This window comes from Triturus cristatus, chromosome 3_2 (genome assembly GCF_964204655.1).
Source record: "Triturus cristatus chromosome 3_2, aTriCri1.1, whole genome shotgun sequence".
In the NCBI taxonomy this organism is placed as follows: domain Eukaryota; kingdom Metazoa; phylum Chordata; class Amphibia; order Caudata; family Salamandridae; genus Triturus; species Triturus cristatus.
This window is the reverse complement of record NC_140584.1, coordinates 204,765,178-204,784,304: the sequence shown is the minus strand read 5'-3', so window position 1 is coordinate 204,784,304 and position 19,127 is coordinate 204,765,178. Positions and strand designations below refer to the sequence as shown.

Here is a 19,127-nt window from a genome sequence, read left to right as displayed (position 1 = left end):
CGCTATGTATATTTCTGCAGAGTAGGAACTAGATTCTGGGGAATGTGTCACATGACATTTCCTGAAGGACACCTGTAAACCTGTGCTTTGGTGCACCTTTCCAGGTGTGCTTCTGGTAATATATGTTTAAAGAAAATGCCTTTTTACAGATTGCTCCCAAGTTTTTGGACTGATGCTGCTGGATTTTCTGACTCTACACTGAAGCCAGATAAACAGACCTCCGTGCCAGTGCTCTGACCCTTAAAAGTTATAAGTCTGATTGGTTCACCCCCAATTGGCATATATTAACTTAGGTATGTTTCCCTAGTATATGGAACTACAGGGACACAGGACCTGTAAGGTAAAGTGTCTCTCACGGTCTGCAGCACTTATTGTGCCACTACTAGTGTAATAAAGCAAGGTATGACGTTCAGCCTACCATTCCTGGCTGACAGAGCAGTTTTAAACTGCTAAATCAACTTTCCCATTTAAAGAAATGGCAAAACGCAAACCTTCCTTTTTAATATTTATAAGTCAACTCTAAGGCAGTTCTACCTAGCCCTAAAGGCAGGATGCTTAATATAAAGTTGGACGTATAGTTTTTAGCTTTACATGTCCGGTCGGTGAAAACCTTGCATTGTCGCTTTTACTGTTGAAAGGTTAGTAGCCCTATTGGTGAGTACAGAGTGACACGCTGACAACTCAGCAGTGCCAACTTCTGAATGGGACTACTAAATCTAATACTTCAAGGTATCAAAATAATTGTTGCACTGTATTTGACTTGATGCTCAAGTTGAATTTAATGTAACTTTTGTGATAGGGGCATCCTTAGTAAGTAGCCACTTTGTTGCCCAAACTTTTCCAGTGATCGTTTGTTGTTGATGGCCATGAGACAGCCTTCCACCCTGCTGGGGGGAGATAGGAATGACTCTCAGGAAGGAACTGAAAGGTCCTGCTGTTAGGAGAAATGTCCTTCAATAGAGATTTCAATGGTTAATGACTAAAGTCGTAAAGAACCACTTTTTATCCGTAGGTTTTTGCTTTTTAATGAAATTGTTACATCACAATTCCCTAGTATGCTTATTCATACATGAAGCATCATTTTCCAGAATATATTGAGGTGATAATATGCATTCTAATGATCCCAATGCATTTCGGCTAGGGAGCCTTCGTCGAGGGATATTCTGTAACAATAACAAATGTCTTCTATGAGTATGTTTCGAAAAGCACATGAGGAATGCCACGGAGGGGCTCTAAAAAACCTTAACCCTCAGGTGAGTGGTGAATGGGTATTTAGCGGTGCGCAATAAAGTTCCTAATATTCAAAAAGTTAAGTGTTCGTGGTTCTATCATATGGTGATTTTGGCGGGGTAAGTGGTGAAAGAAATAAACATGCGCAAATGATGCGGGGGCTTTAAAGAGTTTTCACGTCGCCGTGGTGAACGAAGTGTGGTGTGTAGACCTATGGATATATAGTGGTGGAAGCGATAAGCATGCCGTGCTGTTCTTAAAAAGGTTAATGCCCGCCTAGTGCTGTTTATGGCGGTGTCGGGACTGCGGTGTGAAACATGCAAAAGTCGTACTCGGAAGATAATTACAGCTGGTGAAATGCATCATGCATAGTGTTGTTACGGACTAAAATGTGCCGGTACATCACGATAACGCTTGTGAAGGCTAGCGAATATGACGCTAGCTGAGTGTCTGCTTACCGGGTATGAAAAAACGACGTGCTGTTAGTGTTCCGTGTTGTCGCGGTTCAAACGTGATGGGACTGGCGCGCTCTAAAAGGGGTGGTTCCTATGATTTGTGTCAAAAAGTTAGTGGAAAGCGAAAATAGACTATAGAAGTGGACGGTCAACAGTGAGCTGGTCAATAAAGACAAGTGAATGGTGAATTGTGTTTAGATGTTAGTGACAGCCAGACCCCGCGGTGTGTGTCAATGGTGAAAGGGAGAATATTAACTATGTGTACATCAAGATGGGATAAGGTTGGGCAAATACATGAAATACTAGTCAAATGGACAGCTAAATATACATCCAGTGAAAAGAATTAAATGGTGAAAGGTAAAAAATAAAAATGTAAAATAATAAAATGGAAATACGAGCTGTCTATTGCTTATAGATAACACAAAAATTCCATGCGATCGTTCATGCCATGAGGTTTCAAAGAGCATAAATGGTTGATCCAATAATTTTCGCGTTGCAATAGAAAGTTGTGGTTGTCTCTTCCCTTTTTTCTGTTGATTTTTTCCAGGATGCAAAATTTCAGTTGACTGGTGTTGTGTCCAGCTTCAGCAAAATGGTGCGCCACTGTAGATTTGATGTTTTTAGTTCTAATGTTGGACTTGTGTTCATTTAGGCATACTTTTATTTTCCTTTCAGTTTGTCCGATGTAATTTTTTTCGCAAGGGCATTTTAACATATAAACAGCATTAGAAGTGTCACATGTAGCTGTCACCTTTAATTTAATTTTGTGTCCTTTCATAGGATGTGTGATGTATGATCCCTTGATGATGTTATTGCAGTTGTTACCGTTCCAACATGGTATGTGGTTTGTGTGGGTCGCTGAACAGGATGTTTTAATATTTCGCCTATATTTTTACTCCTGGTGAAAGCAAAGATGGGTTCTTGTTCAAAGACGTGGTTTAAGTCTTGTTCCAATTTTAATATTTGCCAGTGTTTTTTGATGATTCTTTTGTAGGATGCACTCATGAGAGAATATTTCGAAACGACTGTGAGTTGCTCTTTGGTGGGTTTTTCTTGGATACTTAAGTAACTTCTCTTGTCTTGAGAGTGCAGCGGTCTTTGGCTTGTTGTAGTACCTGGTCAGGATATCCACGTGTTTTAAATCTGTGTATCATCTTATCAATTTGGTCTTTGGCTTTTTCAGGGTTGGAGACGATTCTTTTTACTCTTAGCAACTGTGTGTATGGCAAATGTTGTTTAAGAGGTTGTGGATGAAAGCTTTGAAAATGAAGGGTGTTGTTTCTGTCAGTTTTCTTGTGGTTTAGGTCGGAGACCTACTTGCCCACTTATTTAAAGTTTGCTGCTACAGGTTAACCTAGGTCCAAGCACTAAATCCCCATGCATGTTTGAGTGTATGTTTGTGTGTGATCAGCATTGCATACATTGTGCATGTAAGTGAACCAGACTGATGGAGGCTTGTGGATTCCATTTTAGAAGCCCATGGACCATGGAAGTGTATTGCTGACATTCCTAAAGCTGGTGGGAAGAGACATAGGGCCTGATTTAGATTTTGCCAGTACTCCCGCCTTCCCTCCGTGGTGGCGGTTTCAAGTACTCTGTCGAGTTGACAGAGTCCCACCCGCCATATTTAGACGAGGGCTGGCTAAACCACTGTCTGCATCAACAGACTGTTTTCCGTCGCCTAAGCGGCGCACCTCCTCAGATGCAACGGTCTCCTCCGCTGGCTCTGTGGCCGTTAGGCCAGCGGTATTGCATGGAGCCTATTTAAATGTCCCCTTTGTGCTTGTGTTGTTTGCTGACAGAGTGAGTCCCAAGTGGAGGGGAGACTGGTAAGTACTACTTAATAATGTGTCAATACACATATATGTTGTGTTTGCCTCAAAAACATATGTAGTTAATGTGTTATGCCCCTTTTTGTTACATATTGCATGCTACACAAACAACATACACACACTATTGAATGCCCACCTACAGGCACCACAACCACAATACCCCCAAGCACCACAACAACATTTGTTTTTTAAGTGTCAATACAGGTGTGTTCATTTTACCATGATAAGTTGGAAAATGAACACTAGTGCATTACACATAAAACAAAATTGTATGTAAGAGCAATGAAAAAATACACATGGCTACAACAATTGTCAACACACAATTCATAGTAAAACAATTGTAAAAGTAGCTTACATTAGATCCCAGCGACAACTGAGTCGTTTGGTGTCGTGGTGGAGCCGGAGCAGCAAAGAGGGACTTGGACGATGGGGTTCAAGACAGATGTGGAAAACCGTAAAAGAGGTTCGTTTTTACCTCATTTCCTTTGAGTCCGCTAACTCAAAGTAGGAGGTATTCCCGGCACAGTTGCCTCAACTAAAAGGCATATTGTGATTAGCTCGGCGTTTATCTTGGTTGGACTTCTCCCGACAGCCGCTTCTGCCTATGACACTGTCGACACGGGTGAGAATTCCTGGGAAAGTCCACAGGATTCTGGCGGTCTTTCGCCCATGGACACACCAACATGTAAATAGAGGGGATGGACGGCCAAGTTGCCAGGCGGTGAATCTGTTGAAAAAGTGATGGCGGGACCATTACCACCAATATCTAAATCAGGCCCCAAGGCAGTGTAGTGGGGAAAGATGAGGAAGGCTTCTCTTTAGAAATTCAATTAGGCCCTTTTGCTGCAGGAGTTCTGGTTGAGATCTGAGCACTGTAATTTGCTAATTGGTGGAGGGGGCAAGGGACAGCGAATGGTGGGACGTCCGTCTCTGTTCAGTGTGTGAAGGGCCTTTTGGTTGAGGCCAGCCATTTGTCTCTTTTCCTGATCACAGTCAGTGCGGCTGTTGACAGCCAAGTGCAGAATGCTGAAAATTCTTTGAGTCTCTGTGGTGTGTGTTCCAATCTAGTGACATCCCTGCTGTGAGGATCATCACTCTACTCAGAGGCTGAGCCTGAAAGATGCCTGAAAAAGACACATGAAAGGAGTAGTGACTCAAACCTGTTCTGAAAGTGCAAACAAAGAATACACATCGCCTGTCAGCTTTATCTGTATAAAGATGAGAGCTCCTGACTGACCTGCTCCAGTTCTGAATTCTCTGTGACCACTGAAAGGGTGCCCCACAGAGTACCCAGAAGACTGCTATCCAGCCAGTGCTGGGGTCTGTCTGACAGCCAGTTTCACTCCTGCAATCTGATCTGAAAAGAAGAGCTGTCTTCCTGTGATGTAGCTCCTGGACGCTGGCCCGCCCTAGAAGAAGAGGAAAATAGTAAACCAATCTTGCAGGAGGTGCTGACAACCAGGGCAAGCAAGAACCAGCTGCTTCTAAAGCTGTGAGTCTGTCTGACGCCAAAGCTTTGTGTCGGTCTATCCAGAAGATACTCAAGAGAGAGTGGCCAGTGCGCTGCTGTACTGGAGCATCATCTTTCTTGCCTGCAGTGGCTTGTGCTGTGGCACTGTCCTGAAGTGTGCCCAAAGCAGACTGTACCGATTTAATTTCAAAGTGGCTGGGCTGCGACACTGCCGAAGTGTGCCAGAGTGGAGTGCACTGCTGTGACCCGGAACATGGCCAATGGCGTAGCACTCTCCTAAAGTGTGCCTAAAGCAGACTGCGTTGCTGTGAGACCAAAGTGTCAGGACCGTACGCTGCTAAAGTGTGCCCAATCAGATTTTTCCACTGTTATCAAGAACACTGTGCCCCAAAGCAGATCAAATCTTTGTAGAGAGTGGAGTTGCACCCACCCTTTTGCCTGAGGAGTTCTGATGGTACTCGCCCAACTCACCGCTACAACCATTAAGGACTAAGAATTCACCTTGGTCTTTATTAGTGGAGGAAAAATCGTCAGGTACAACAGTAGTGATATTCTGAAGTTCAATTGTAATAATGATGGAGGAGCGACTGAGAACATAATCTAGGGAAGTGCACAATAGTCACCTAAGTGCAAATAATAAGCCACTTTTGAAACTTTTGACACAAAGAACGAGAGCAGTAGAGCCCTGTTTGGAATCAAGTGGTAAAAGATGGGCTTGCCTAGTAGGAGGACACTAGGTATTTGTGCTCTAAGTATAACCTTTATATCAGCAGAGGGTGAATTAATTCAACCGCTGGAACTAAAGCAGTGGGAAATACATTTAATTTATTAAGCTGGTACACTGTGTTATCCGAATCAGGAACCATGTCCAGTCTTTTAGGTTTACTGGAAAGCCCATATGTTGTCTATAAAGGTTTGAAGACAATATTTTCCCCAGTCAGCCATTTCCTGGTCGTTAGTTCCCATGCTAAATTATTTTAGTGTGAAACCTATGCACCTCAGCACCGATTGTGATACCATTCTCCCCTATATGAATGAATGCAAATGTAATGGGATTAGCTAGTAATCTGACATTTTGTTTGTAGCATTAATTTCCTGCCCAGGCCTTCTGCACAGAGGCATCTCTTGCATATTCCTGTTTGTTTGACACAAATTCAGCTTACAAAGAAAACAAGAGCTTTAAGTGTACTTAAACAGTTTTATTCTATTTCATGTTTCTCTTTTTTGTAGCACACCAATCAAAGCTGCCGCCGGTCAAGCTCGGATATAGCCCATGAAAACGCAGACTTATCCAAAACTCACAGGGAATGCCGCCTGAGACCTCATTTCAGTGACCCGATGCCAACTGATGCTGTGAAGAGGAAGCAGCTAGAGATGAAGATAGCAGCGGCAGCAAGACTACATGCACACCGGCGGCGGCAAGAAAAAGATGGGGGTAAGACCCGAATCAAAGCCGGGGTCCCTTTTTGCTCACGCTAGCAAGTAGTTTCAATTTCTTTAGTTTTTATTTATTTATAACACTTGTGGAGTGCTTTGCACATCAGCATGGTGGTCGCACAACCCGGGTGACAAAATGGTCTTGGGCGTAGAGGGTGATACTTTATGAGGAACGAGCCTGTTCTCCATGGCGTTGCAGAAATCGAGGTGTGTCTTAAATTGACTAGGGCAGTAGAGGGTTAAAAGCAGTGCAGCCAAGTTGCCGCCTGCAGATGATTTGGAGAGGTGGAACTGAGTAGTGATGTGAAACTTCTAGGAAAGTGGTGTCCTCTTGAAAACCCAGATGAGCAATAGACACTGACTTGAACTGTGCTCATTTGGTAATTCTGGCAATGCAAAGCCAGGGCCAAGGAAAGGACGATAGAGTAGACTTTCTGAAGTCTGTACATGGAAGAACTACAGAAAGTACAGACAAAGGGCTCTTTTGCTAGTCCACTCTGAAGGAATTGAAGATGTTGACAGCAGTGGCCTTGTCTGGGAGAAAGTTGTAGGTAGTTCATCTCGGGAATTGCACTAAGACCAACAAAGTCCATGTCACACATGCATGGTTTAGTACTCAATTAAAAGTTAATCAGAATAGGTGAGAAAGTGCTGAACTGTAGTACGTATGTTATTGTCTATGGTGTAAAATCAAGTATCCCAAGCCACAATGAGTTGCCATTACTCCACCCTATAGTATGTTGGTAAGTCCACATTTATTATACTGTATTTAGCTTTGGTCACCAAAAACTAAAAAAATACAAATATATTGATGGACTTTTTTTTATCTTGGTGTTTGGCAATCCTGTTGTACACAACATAAGGAATCAATATGGAAATACACAAAATGAAATTCAATTGACCATAATTTCATTAATCGTGATCACTTGCAAAGGTGTTAGTTAACTAAAGGAAATCATTTCAAATGCATGAAGATCGCAGAATCCTTCTACAGAGTATACCTGCTCTTCATGCAGCCGACTGCGTAAAGCAGTGCAAAGCTTGTTCTGCCGGCTAATTAGGCTTGTTTGATCTGCTACCAAATGATATCGTCATCTCATTGAGTATAGGAAAACTACCATGCCATTTAGGAGTTAACTGTGTTTTGCTGTACCAAATTTTTTCCTTTCTTAAGCTAGTGAGGCTTGACTCCCATGACTGCCCTGTACATTTTTTAACATAAGACATTCATACGGTAGATGAATGGCAGTTGGAACAGCGTTTCGAAAAGGCATAAACATTTGTGGTATTACATGGTGTACGACTTCCACATTAACAAACAAGAAAAGTCTGAGGGAAGTGACAAACCTCAAGTGGTGAGGGTTCATCTTTCACGAAAGACTCAAGAGCTTATGTTTAGTTTGACAGGAGAGGACAAAACCCCGAGTGTGTTTTTCATGAATAGTCATAGAAAAGGACAGAATAACTTATTTAAGCTACCAAATACTACTAATAACAAGCATTTGCAATGCAATAGGCTCGCATTTGTGAGAGTTAGAGCTATTGGCGTTGTAACTGGCAATGTGCTTTTTTATGCAGTTTGGTGTGGAGTTGATGTATGTGGTATGAAGTGGAATTGTGGGTTGGATTGGAATTTTTAGTTGTGAAATTGTGTGCGGTGCAACTATCCCAATGAAAACAAAATAAGCAAGACCGGAGGGGTGGGGGTGAAGCGGTCAGCAACATGGAAAGTGGTGGGTGGGAGAGGAATGCAGCAACACGTGTAAAAAAGAAATAGCACTTCAGTTGAAGAGCACTTTAATGAAGGCACGAGCGAATGGAGACCAATTAAATGTAATGAATCTGTGCCTTGTCCCTGTGCCAGACAAAGGAATGGAAGTGACGCATGGGCTCTGGTGGCTATTTAGGATGCAGTAAAGCAGAATGACAGAGATTCCAACAAAGTGCCAAGCAATGGCTGGGTTGAAAGCCCAATACTGTATACAATAAAGGTAAGCCCTCATCTTCTGATAAGTTAGTAATTAATATACGCCACACTCCCAGAGCTGTCGACTTTGGAACTGAGAATCAGGTTGATTCCTAGGATATGCTGACTATCCTGTGATTGTGGAAAAATCACTTAATCTCTTTGGGCTCACTCAGATTATTATCCTCATTATGGTGATAAAACCGGTACACTTGAGAGTAGTAATAATAGCATGTGCTATTAAACGTGCAGAGTGTCGAAATAGCTTTTAGTGAGCCGCTATTTACAAGGAGATAAAAGATCCCCGATCTTGAACCAGTATTTTGCTGTAAATATGTGCTCTGAGCAAACACGTTTAAAGCTTAAGCGTAACCTGCTAATCTACCTTTCTGTATATCAAAGTGAATGATTAGCGTATTATTTCGTCCACAGCCTGGCGCCCAGGGCTGGTATATGAAATGGGGAAGTTGGCGTTCTGGTTTGATATGTTGCCTTGTGTAATGTAAAAAAAAAAAAAAATAGAGGTGGGGACTGACGCCGGTGTGAGGTTTGGAATGCAAAGTAAAAGCTGCACAAACTAAGCTGCCAAAAGTGTGAGAGTAGCTGGCGCACTGTGTGAATCTTGTAGATGAGTGCTGTTTTGGCCTAATTGTGGTGCGCGGAGTGTTTAAAAAGATAGCAGACGACCTGGGCAAGCAGTGGTGGCAGAAGGAGCAGGAGCCAATGGCGAGAAAGCATAAGGTATTGGAAAAATGTTGTGGTGCGAGGCATGTGCATGCAGTCAAGTATTTTCTGTAAAAGTCAGACTTCTCTCCCTGAAGATATTAGTCAGAAGATCTAACGAATGGTTAGTAAATAGATACTGCTTTCAAGAACGCAGTGAACCGAAATAAAAGCATTATGTGAATTTGAAGATAGGCAGTATTTGCCTACTTTCATGTTGTACTTTACTTACTGGATAAACCGTTTGCTTAACTATGAATTGGGTGGCAAGTTAGAATAGGGTACAATTTCCATTGTGCAATGAACTAGGCGAGAACTAAAAATGAATACGTAAAGCGCTCTGATACTTTCGGGTCGAGTTCACGCTATATAAAACTGCAACCCCCAAAAAAGTGTATGTTCACAAGTTACAATAAATTACGTAAATAGCGTGGATCTGTGTTTACTCTGGCGTAGTAGCAGTCGATATGTATTCCTGTCCATTCTCTAGTCCATCCATTCGTTCATCCAGTCTTAACATGCTCCATTTTTTGCAACGTAATACTTCTTCCTGTACCGTTGTATTTGTCGGTCTAGCTATCTGGCAGGCACTGTACTTTTTATGATGAAATGATAGAATCTGTTAACTGCTGCACCGCCTAGAACCGCATAAATCTGCATGGTGCGCAACAAAAGTTCATACCATAAAGTAAAAGGCTGAATTTAAAAACAAAGGCATTTATTCTTGAGCCGGCAGAAGCCACGCCCCCTCTCCCCGATCATCAACACTACAGATACAGGAACTGTGTGTTCAGGGTTATGATGGACGGCTTAGACGTAAGGCTGTGATGACGCAGGAAGTAACTCTCCCGTCTACCCCTCCTACCTATATCCATCCAGGCTTCTCGTTCGCAGCCTCAGCAGCATTTTTCTTCCTTTACTATATCTCTGCGTCTGTCTATCCTTAGCTGCTGCAGCGCCTAGGTGCCCTAGAGCTTGTACAGGGCGCTATGCAGGGTTACAACAGAACGTTAGTGCCGCAAACAGAAGCTGCTCGCATGACAGGGACTCATCTGTTCCCTGCTTTAAGGCGCCTTGAGGCTTCTCCGCGTTAGCAGGATCTGTCTGCCTGCTCCTCTCCCACAGCCCCAGCATTATAAACCACACCCAGGGCGCACCATCTACCGCCTCACGAGCCCACGCGGCACAAGCCCAGAACTGAAAGTGAAAGAAAGTTTCTGATCCTACAACACAGCCATTTCCAGTAATTCACTAGTCCCGAGGCGGCAGGCGGGGGGGCTGCAATATTCACAGCAGTCCTGCCCTAGCAGGAGAGAAACCTCATCAGCAGCACCTCCCCGGAGGAGATATTTTATAGGACTGGCAGCGACAGCTTCAGCCAAGGAGGGCCTTATGTTATAGATTCTTCAGACATCATTGCCAAAACCAACAGGTGTGGCCCTGGCAAGCTAAATCAATGGGTCATTTATTTTAATTTTATAATTGCAGTCATGTGCCAAAACACTACAATAAATAAACACAGTTCAGACAAGCGGCAGTGAAAGCGATCGCTATTGCAAAACACTAAACCCGCGAGTGGTGCGCGCGCGCCACAGTGAGCCATGTGGTTTCAATTATCGTGCCCGTGTCTGGGCACGATAATTGAAACCACATGGCAGCGGTTCGGGTAACAGACACCAATAGGCCATGGGCAGAGCAATGCGGCAGCCTTTGGCCAATTGTGTGCTGCCTTTAATAAAAAGACGCACGCAAAGGCCACTAGCGTGGCCCAAAAGGAAAAGCACACGCACAAGCGTGTGCGATTCCTAGGTCGATTTTCAAACCCCATACAAGAGGTCTCTCGCTGCGCGAGCAGTGCAGCGCACTGCAACGCTAGGCACGAGACCTAAAAAGGCTCAAAGTTTTCAAATGAGCACAGGTGCAAATTAATTATGCTATTATGTGGTAGGACAGCAATGGATTTCATGAAAGTAGAGTACTGCAATGCAAAGTAAATGGTGATAATGCAAATTTTGCAATATTTTGGATATAGATTTAATGTCTTGCCACTTTTTTCACAGAGACTATTGCTTCATCACAATTGTGTTTGATAGTTTATCTTTTCTTAAATAATTGCATCAACACCGTTTCATCCAAATTTTCCAACAGAAAATGTAACTAAAACATTCCTCTCTTTGTGTGTAGGTCCAATTTTGACCAAAGCCAGTAGTACCCATGGGCGAAGCTTTGACAAGGACACCAGCAGCATGCCAAGTTATTCCCAGAGATCCAAGAACCGATGGAGTAACCTCAGCAGCCTCAGCACGGACAGTGGCATAGTGGGCATAAGCGATGAAAAAGAGGACACAGAAACTAGTAGCACCAGAAGCACAAAATCAGTGGAGGTGGAAAGGACAGACAGCGGCATTGGCCATGCTTTGGCACATAAATGGAGAAACAGGGCCGCTGAAACAATGGCCACCTTGGAAGCCTGGGAGGCTTACAGGCCATGCATGGACTGCGGCGAGAGAGAATGTGCCTCTGAGAACGAGGCACAAGGCAGAAGCAAGAGAAGAGACAACTTGTGTGAGAAATGTTTGAAGCGCAGGACAGAGCGCAAGGAAGCAGTCCTAGAGTTCATCAACACAGAATCCAGCTACGGGGAAGATCTGCGCATCATCAAAGAGGAGTTTCACCTCCCCATGCAGTCTGCCGGGTTACTAACACAAGAACAGCTCTCCGTGGTGTTCAGTAATATACAAGAGCTGATTGACCTCAATGAGAAATTTTTGGAATGTCTCCAGGAGGAAATCGACCAAGCGTTTGATCAGGTATGGCACTGTAAATAGTTTAACACTGAGCTCTTAACACTAACAGCTAATGTGCGATGCACTTTGCAGCTAATTACAGCATTAAAGCTCCATTCCCAGAAATGTACCAAGAGAAGGAAGCAGATTTAGGCGTGCTTAAGAACTTAATTACCTAATTAATTCACCGCATTTAGGTCGTAAAGTTTAATAAATCTGTGTAGAAAGCTGCCTGATGTTCTCGTGGCAGTGACTTAATACTTCATTATTGTGAGTAAAAGTAAATGAAAACAGATGTTTGTTTTGTTAAGTATTATCTTTGATAATTATAATTAGGGGGAAGACCTCAACCCCAAAGAAATGAATAGCCTGTGGGGATGCACTGCAGATCACGGTCATGGCAGTAGACCCATGTTCATGGCTGTCTTCGCATGAGCCCATCAGTACCCCTGAGAAGGCACTGGGCAACCATTCACAACATCCCTCTTGAGGGAGTCCTTGCTTGGGTGTTAGATTTGGTTCACAGATTTGTAGCTTAGGTGTTCTCCCCTTGACTAACTTGCTTCTGGTTGTTTCATATACTGTGGAAGTTAAAGTCTCGAACCAGACCAGGAATCTTGTTAGTTCTTTGATAACTCATTTATTTATTTAGTTTTGAAGCATTTTCTAGTGTGAACGCCTCTCTGCTGGACGCAGTATGTAAGAAACAGGTGTCTACTTCTAAGTTGCCCAATCCTGGAGTTCTAAGATATTCTTGTAAAGCTGTCCTCTCTGATACCTCAGCTTTAGGATATGTTTACTTTGTCTCCGAGGGAGATCTAACATACATCTCATGTGACCCACATTTGTATTGCGCCTTGTCCATTTACTCTGGTGTTGTGGTGCTTTCTAGCTCTGGCGACCGTTAAAGTTCAGTTCTAGGTATTCTATTAGCGACTGGTTCTATGATGTTTATTTGTGTCTGGTTAGGAGAGATTTGTTTCTTAATTGCGTTGAACAGAAAATATTTGTTTTGTTCAATGTGAAAGTAAAATACATTCATTCTAGAGAAGGATCATTTGTAGCTTGTTGTGTTTTGAGGGTGTACAGTAGGATGTTTCTGATTTTAATGTTCCAAGAAATCTTTATTGAAGTTTTATTATGACAAGTAAGTCACAAATCAAATATAACAGAAATTCAGTATACTTCGTACATATACTGTATGGGCACGCTAGCAAATAAGGGCTTCAACATCCTCATAAAGCGTTTGGTACAGCAGAACATATGTTCCTTAGGTGCACCCAACTATTAACTAGTATTACCATTACTATTATTAGTCCCATTTGTGTGTCTCTTTTACATATTGCATTATTTCATTGAGTTTTCTATCCCAAAGATGCTCTTACCTTTGTTTTAACTATTAATTGAACTATGTGAGTTGTTCATATCTCCGTCTGCAAGGTTTGTTTTTCAGACAGGCATCGCTAACCAGGTGTAGCTGTGAGGCAATGGTGTGCGCAAGAGGGGATGGTATGTTTTAAGCTACCTGTATCTGAATGGTTCCAAGATGTATGTGTGGGGAAACAGTGCTGTGGTGTTGGCAGTGCTTTGTCAAATATAAAAATTTGGTGAAGTGATTTGTGCAGATAAATGTATCATTGCTATGTTTAGTGTATTAATTTAACAAAATCGAATTATATGTGAAAATAAAAAAGGTGATGTATGGTCGGAGAAAAGTGCTTTTGGGTCTCCGATGATGGCCATATATGGAGTATCGGGACATGATAGCTTTTGGTCTTTCTTGTCTGATTGAGGCCTTGGGAATGAATACTTCTACAGTTGACCAAAGATTCCCAGGCATCTTATTGCCAAAGTGATCATGAAGATGCTGCCAGGGAAATTTCAAGAGTAATTCACTGACTCCATCCAAGCAGAGAGAATGTATGACGTGACAACGCATACATTTACAACGCATGCCTTTACAACGCAGTTTTTACATCGCAACATCCTTTACATTGCATTCTTATACATCGCATGCCATTACAACGCATTTTCAGAAACTACCTTTACAACGCATTCCAATACATCGCATTATACCTTTACAACGCTTACCATTACAATGCATACCATTACATCGCATTTAAGGTAACTGTTGGATAGTATAGGGGTAATAATTACTATTCTAACTCCAGTGAGTGCAACAGTAGGGTAAGTGTTGGATAGTGTAGGGGTATAAATTACTATTCTAACTCCAGTGAGTGCAACAGTAGGGTAAGTATTCGATAGTGTAGGGGTAAAAATTACTATTCTAACTCCAGTGAGTGCAACAGTAGGGTAAGTGTTGGATAGTGTAAGGGTACTATGCGGTGTAATGGTATGCATTGTAATGACTTGCGATGTAATGCCTGCGTTGTAGTGACTTGCATTGTAGTGACATGCGATGTAATGGCTGCGTTGTAATGACATGTGATGTAAAGGATGTTGCGATGCAATGACTGCAATGTAAAGGTAGTGTGATATAATGACTGCGTTGTAAAGGTTGTTTCCCAGTAGAGAGGCAGATTGCTTTGGCACATTTAGAGCTCGAAGGCATTTTATTGACTGACGCCTATGTGTAGACCATGACTTCAAAGATACCAGTTATTCGAGTCCTAGAAAGTGTCACTGGATATCTATGTTACAGTGAAACAATCCTCAAATACAGAAAGTTTGATTCCTTTATAGCTAAGCGTTCATTTTGTATCTTTATCACAGCTCCCCTAGGCAAGTCATATATTGCATTTTGGCCCTTTCTGCCATGTTAGCTAAAGAAATTTCTAAATCTAGATTAATATTATCCTAACCCTTGTCTAAAAGATGTTTTCTGCTCTCCGATGTGGATAACATAGCTGTGTATCCTTCACCATGCTTCGTATCTAGAGAATGTCTGCTTTCTATCATCAATGTTGCCTTAGCACACACTTCCATATTTCATGTCCACCTTCCTCGTACTTCAGAGTCCCGCTAGCCTTTCCTTCTTCTGACGTAGATAAAGTTTGCGTTCTACAGGTTTTCCTTCTCTTTTTTATTAGTCTCAGGTGTGTGTCCTTTATACATATTGCATTGTTACATTGCTTTTCCTCTCCTAAAGATGCTCTTACCCTTGTTTTAAAGATATTCCCAATTGTAACTAAGGTAATTCAGTTCTAGTGAAAACATTTATTGTGTGTCCACGTTGTGACCTATATTTTCTGCACTTCATAGCTGGTTTTTCCAAGCTACAGAAAGAGATTTATAAGTTTCTGTCCCCAGTTGGGAAGGGGCAATGGGCCATATGTACAAAATATTTTTTTCGGTTGGAAACGGCCCGATTTGCAGAATCGGGCGGTTCCAACCACAAAAATGCTTTTTCACATGTACAAACCACAAATTGCGATTTGGTAACATATTACCGAACCGTGATTTTGATCTAGCGATTCAGTATTTGGAAGGGGCTATGTATGAATGTTTTGCCACTGAATTATGGTTGCAAAACATTCATTTTTACTGACAACTCAAAGGTGGGGGTAACATTTTGCAAATGGGAAGGGGTCCTCAAGGGACCCCTTTCCCTTTGTGAATGTTGAAATAAGTCGTTTTTAAGAGTAGGCAGTGGTCGCTAAACGTTTCATTTGATGGCTGCAGTTCCTAATGGGTCACAAACTGCGACCTACCTCATTAATATTCATGAGGTAGGTTGATTTGCAACCCACTAGGGATCACTATTTCAGACTTGTACATTAGGAATTGCGACTTCCTAATCACGATTCAGTAGGAATCACAATTAGGAAATCACAATCCATTTATTTTGTACATATGGCCTTAAGTATCTATGTACACAATTGAATCATTTTAAAATAGTAAAAAGTCTTTGCATCCTTTTATATTTCTAGTATTTGGATTTCCTGTTCACCTAATGATTAAATGATAAGACTTCCTCTCGGGATGTACACTTCAATGCCTGCCGAATTTATGTGGTTTGGAAATATTGAGGCTAACTAACCTGCATAAAATATATCCTTGGCATTTGTGGGACTCTCTTTCTTTTGTATGTTATTGGTAGTTTTCATGGAAATCTTTTTGTGTTTTTTTTTTGTAGGTTAAAGAAAACCAACAGTAAAGCACAATGAAAAAAAGAATATTTAAAGCACAATGTGATTTTAGTATAATATACCCGACAATACCCATGACCCAAGATGGTGTCTAATGTCACTGGGTGCTAAAGTGTGCACCTCGCCATCCTGTATTTCATTTGTGTGGGGCACTCACTTGAGGAGCAGGTGCAAGACTTTTCTTAACATACTCCTTCCAGTTATTCCACATCTTTTCCCACTTCTTGGGGCATTCCTAGCTCTCATAGATGGACTTTTACATCTCCATGCCCCAGCCAATACTCATCCACCACAAGTGAATATCTGGGTATGTATTGCTTCCAAGAGCGGCTGGAAGCCTCTGAAAGTGGTGGGGTGAGCAAAGTGCCCCACTGCTTCCCAAAAACCAAATTAAAACACCTCCTACCTCCAAAAACCCAAAATAAAACAAACCCTACCTCAAAAAGCCCAAATAACAACATAACCACTAACTAACTCCAAAATAAAACATAACAACTACACTTACATACATTACACATTTCTAATAAATAAAATAATATAAAATGGTACTTACCCACGGGCTGCGTGTCCTTCTCGGTGTTCTTCTGCAGTCTGATGCACGAAGAACTCCCCTAACCAATCCAGACGCTGCTCTCCTGCACTTAACCAGCAGGAGAGAAGCGCCAGGATTGGATGGAGCAGGTTGGCTGTAATAATAACACACATTTATACCACAGTGCAAAGGTTCAATTTGAGTTGATTTCCAAAGTACAGCAATATTTGGCATGTGAAAAACACAGTTCACTACACCACGGATTACGTTACAATTACTTAAAACAAGAAAAGAGCTCTTCTAATAGTAACAAGTCTTTCCCAATGTGATTTTACCTGACTTTACAAGTTTAACTCCTTTCATTCTGATTTTGGTTAAATTCTCGTTGTTAAAACAAACACACCCATAGAATGCCATGGGATAAAGCCTATATGCAGATGCACAGAGTTTCATATGCTATTTTTTTTTAACATTTTGAAAGAGGAGAGTAGCATTGTGGCTCACTCAAGGCTTTGCCTCTTGTGAGTGATCTCTCCTTTCCGCACTCAAAAATAGTAATAAATAGCATGCTACACTATGTGCATCTGCATATCTGCTGTATATCAACCGTATTTATAGTAATCCTGGTACTGATTTTAGAGAGGATTTACTGGACTAGCAGGATCTTGTCATAGAGGTAGTCCCTTCAAATTATGCAGTGGTGTTGAAACAACAGACATTTTAATCGTTTTTGAAGGTATCACAGAGTAGGGTGTCCTGATAACTGGTGTGATGGAGTCCCAGGCCCTGCAAATGCTCCCAGAGAAGGATTGCCTTATTATCTTTGTCCTCTTTAGGCATAGCTGCCAAGGTTTTACATTGCTTATGTGTGACATTTTCATAATTTCAGTGTAATTATGAGTGACATGCAATGACTATGAGTGACACTTTCACCCATTATACCTATTTGAGCAACGAGATACTCTAAGAAGATCTTACAACTGCTTCAAAGCACCAGAAATGGAAGGGCACTGACCAACATGTCACACAGTGAGTGCCATCCAGGAAAGCCTGGCTTTACATGGCATGATCTCTCCTTCCTTATGCCACGGGACTGGTTACATTGGCAGGTGCCACACCCACCAGGGGCCTGGTAACATGAAAGGCCTCAGGGGTGATCAGAACACACCCTCGACCTCAATGCTTGGTTCATGGAGACACCAGCTCTGGTCCTAAATCACCCCTCACCCACCGAAACAGGAAGTTAATACTTTTAGTTTGCTCCCAAGTGACAAAGCTGATGTGCGATGCTCCATTGTAACAATGGTCCACCGATGATAACACTAACAACGCACCGAGGAGAAATCGCAATAAGACACATCATTGATTGCACAATGAAACGTATCATTCTCTGTCTATGCGATTCCTTGTTAAATCTGACCATAATCACTATTTGAGGAATCAAATACTTTTATTTGAGCACCACTCACCTGACACTGTGCTCAGAACTTAAATCTGGTGGCTCTGCACTTGTGCCAGGCAGCTGATGACGACCTGCCTTGAGACTGCGAGAGTATGCTGGCCTCAGCCAGCCAGCCCCACCCAGAAGTGACAGGAACTACTGGGGAAATCTTGATGCTCTGGGCCTGGAGTAGCAGCAGGTGGGCCCTCCAGAGTGCTCAGCCATGTGATTTAAACAAAGTGGCGTCATCATGGGCATTCATATCCTGCCGTGCTGCGACCGTGCACAGAACCACTTGCTCAACCCCAGTGACACTGACCTAGCCAGAAAAACATGCTACACTGCCTGTGCCCGCTCCTCCGATACCCTAACGGGATGGTCACCACCTCCACACAGTATATTGTGAGGAGTTATGAATGACCCAGGTGACACCTTGTCTCAGTGCACAAGCAGCACAGGAACAAACATCAAGCGGCTTCTTGATTGGGCCAATTAACTGCAGCAGTGTCCATACGCCTAGTAAAACAACAGAAGACGCCGGATCCACGGGTCTGGAGTTGCTGTTTGTAGTTTATTTTTCTTGATGCCAGGACGCTGGACCCACGTGGCCCAGAGAGGCCGGCTGTTATCTGAGATAGCAATTGTTTTTCTTTTTTAAAAGGACCTTAATCCGCACACCTCTTGCGACAACTAAATAAACAAAGTACTGCCTTCTTTCAGTTGATTGTGTGACCATAGTACTAAGTGCAGCAGTATGATCGCCAGTGTGGCAGCATGTGCGCTGCCGATTCCATCACACCGGCGACTAACAGAAAGCCGCTACCTGCTTTGTTCAACCAGACTCAGCACGCGCAGGTGGTCAAGGTGCTAAAAATGAGTGATAATTCATTTTAATGCTATGATGCAGGCCACCACATTAAAATCCGTTAGTCTAACGCTTGATGCGTGGTACTTGGCATGGCTGTTAAAGACTGGGATTTCATGAAGAAATGTACCTGGACTCAGAAGTTGGATATCCATGCTGGCCAGCATGGATATCCAGTTTCTGGGTATGATATTTTGGGGCTTGAGACTAGAGTCTTGTTGGTAAAGCAGGCTAGTTTATGGATGCATCGTTCGTCTTTTTAAACAATCCTGAATTACTC

General features: G+C 42.5%; 1 protein-coding gene across 4 annotated transcripts in view; it reads left to right on the top strand.

Annotated features, from left to right (window-relative positions):
* LOC146857026 (uncharacterized) overlaps positions 1 to 19,127 on the top strand; it is a 352,541-nt gene that overhangs the window by 302,934 nt on the left and 30,480 nt on the right. For all 4 annotated transcript variants that reach the window (XM_085647519.1, XM_085647518.1, XM_085647517.1 and 1 more), the window contains 2 exons: positions 6,219 to 6,423; positions 11,299 to 11,924. In XM_085647519.1, the coding sequence (XP_085503645.1) occupies positions 6,219 to 6,423; positions 11,299 to 11,924 (831 nt within the window). The remainder of the gene's footprint in view (positions 1 to 6,218; positions 6,424 to 11,298; positions 11,925 to 19,127) is intronic.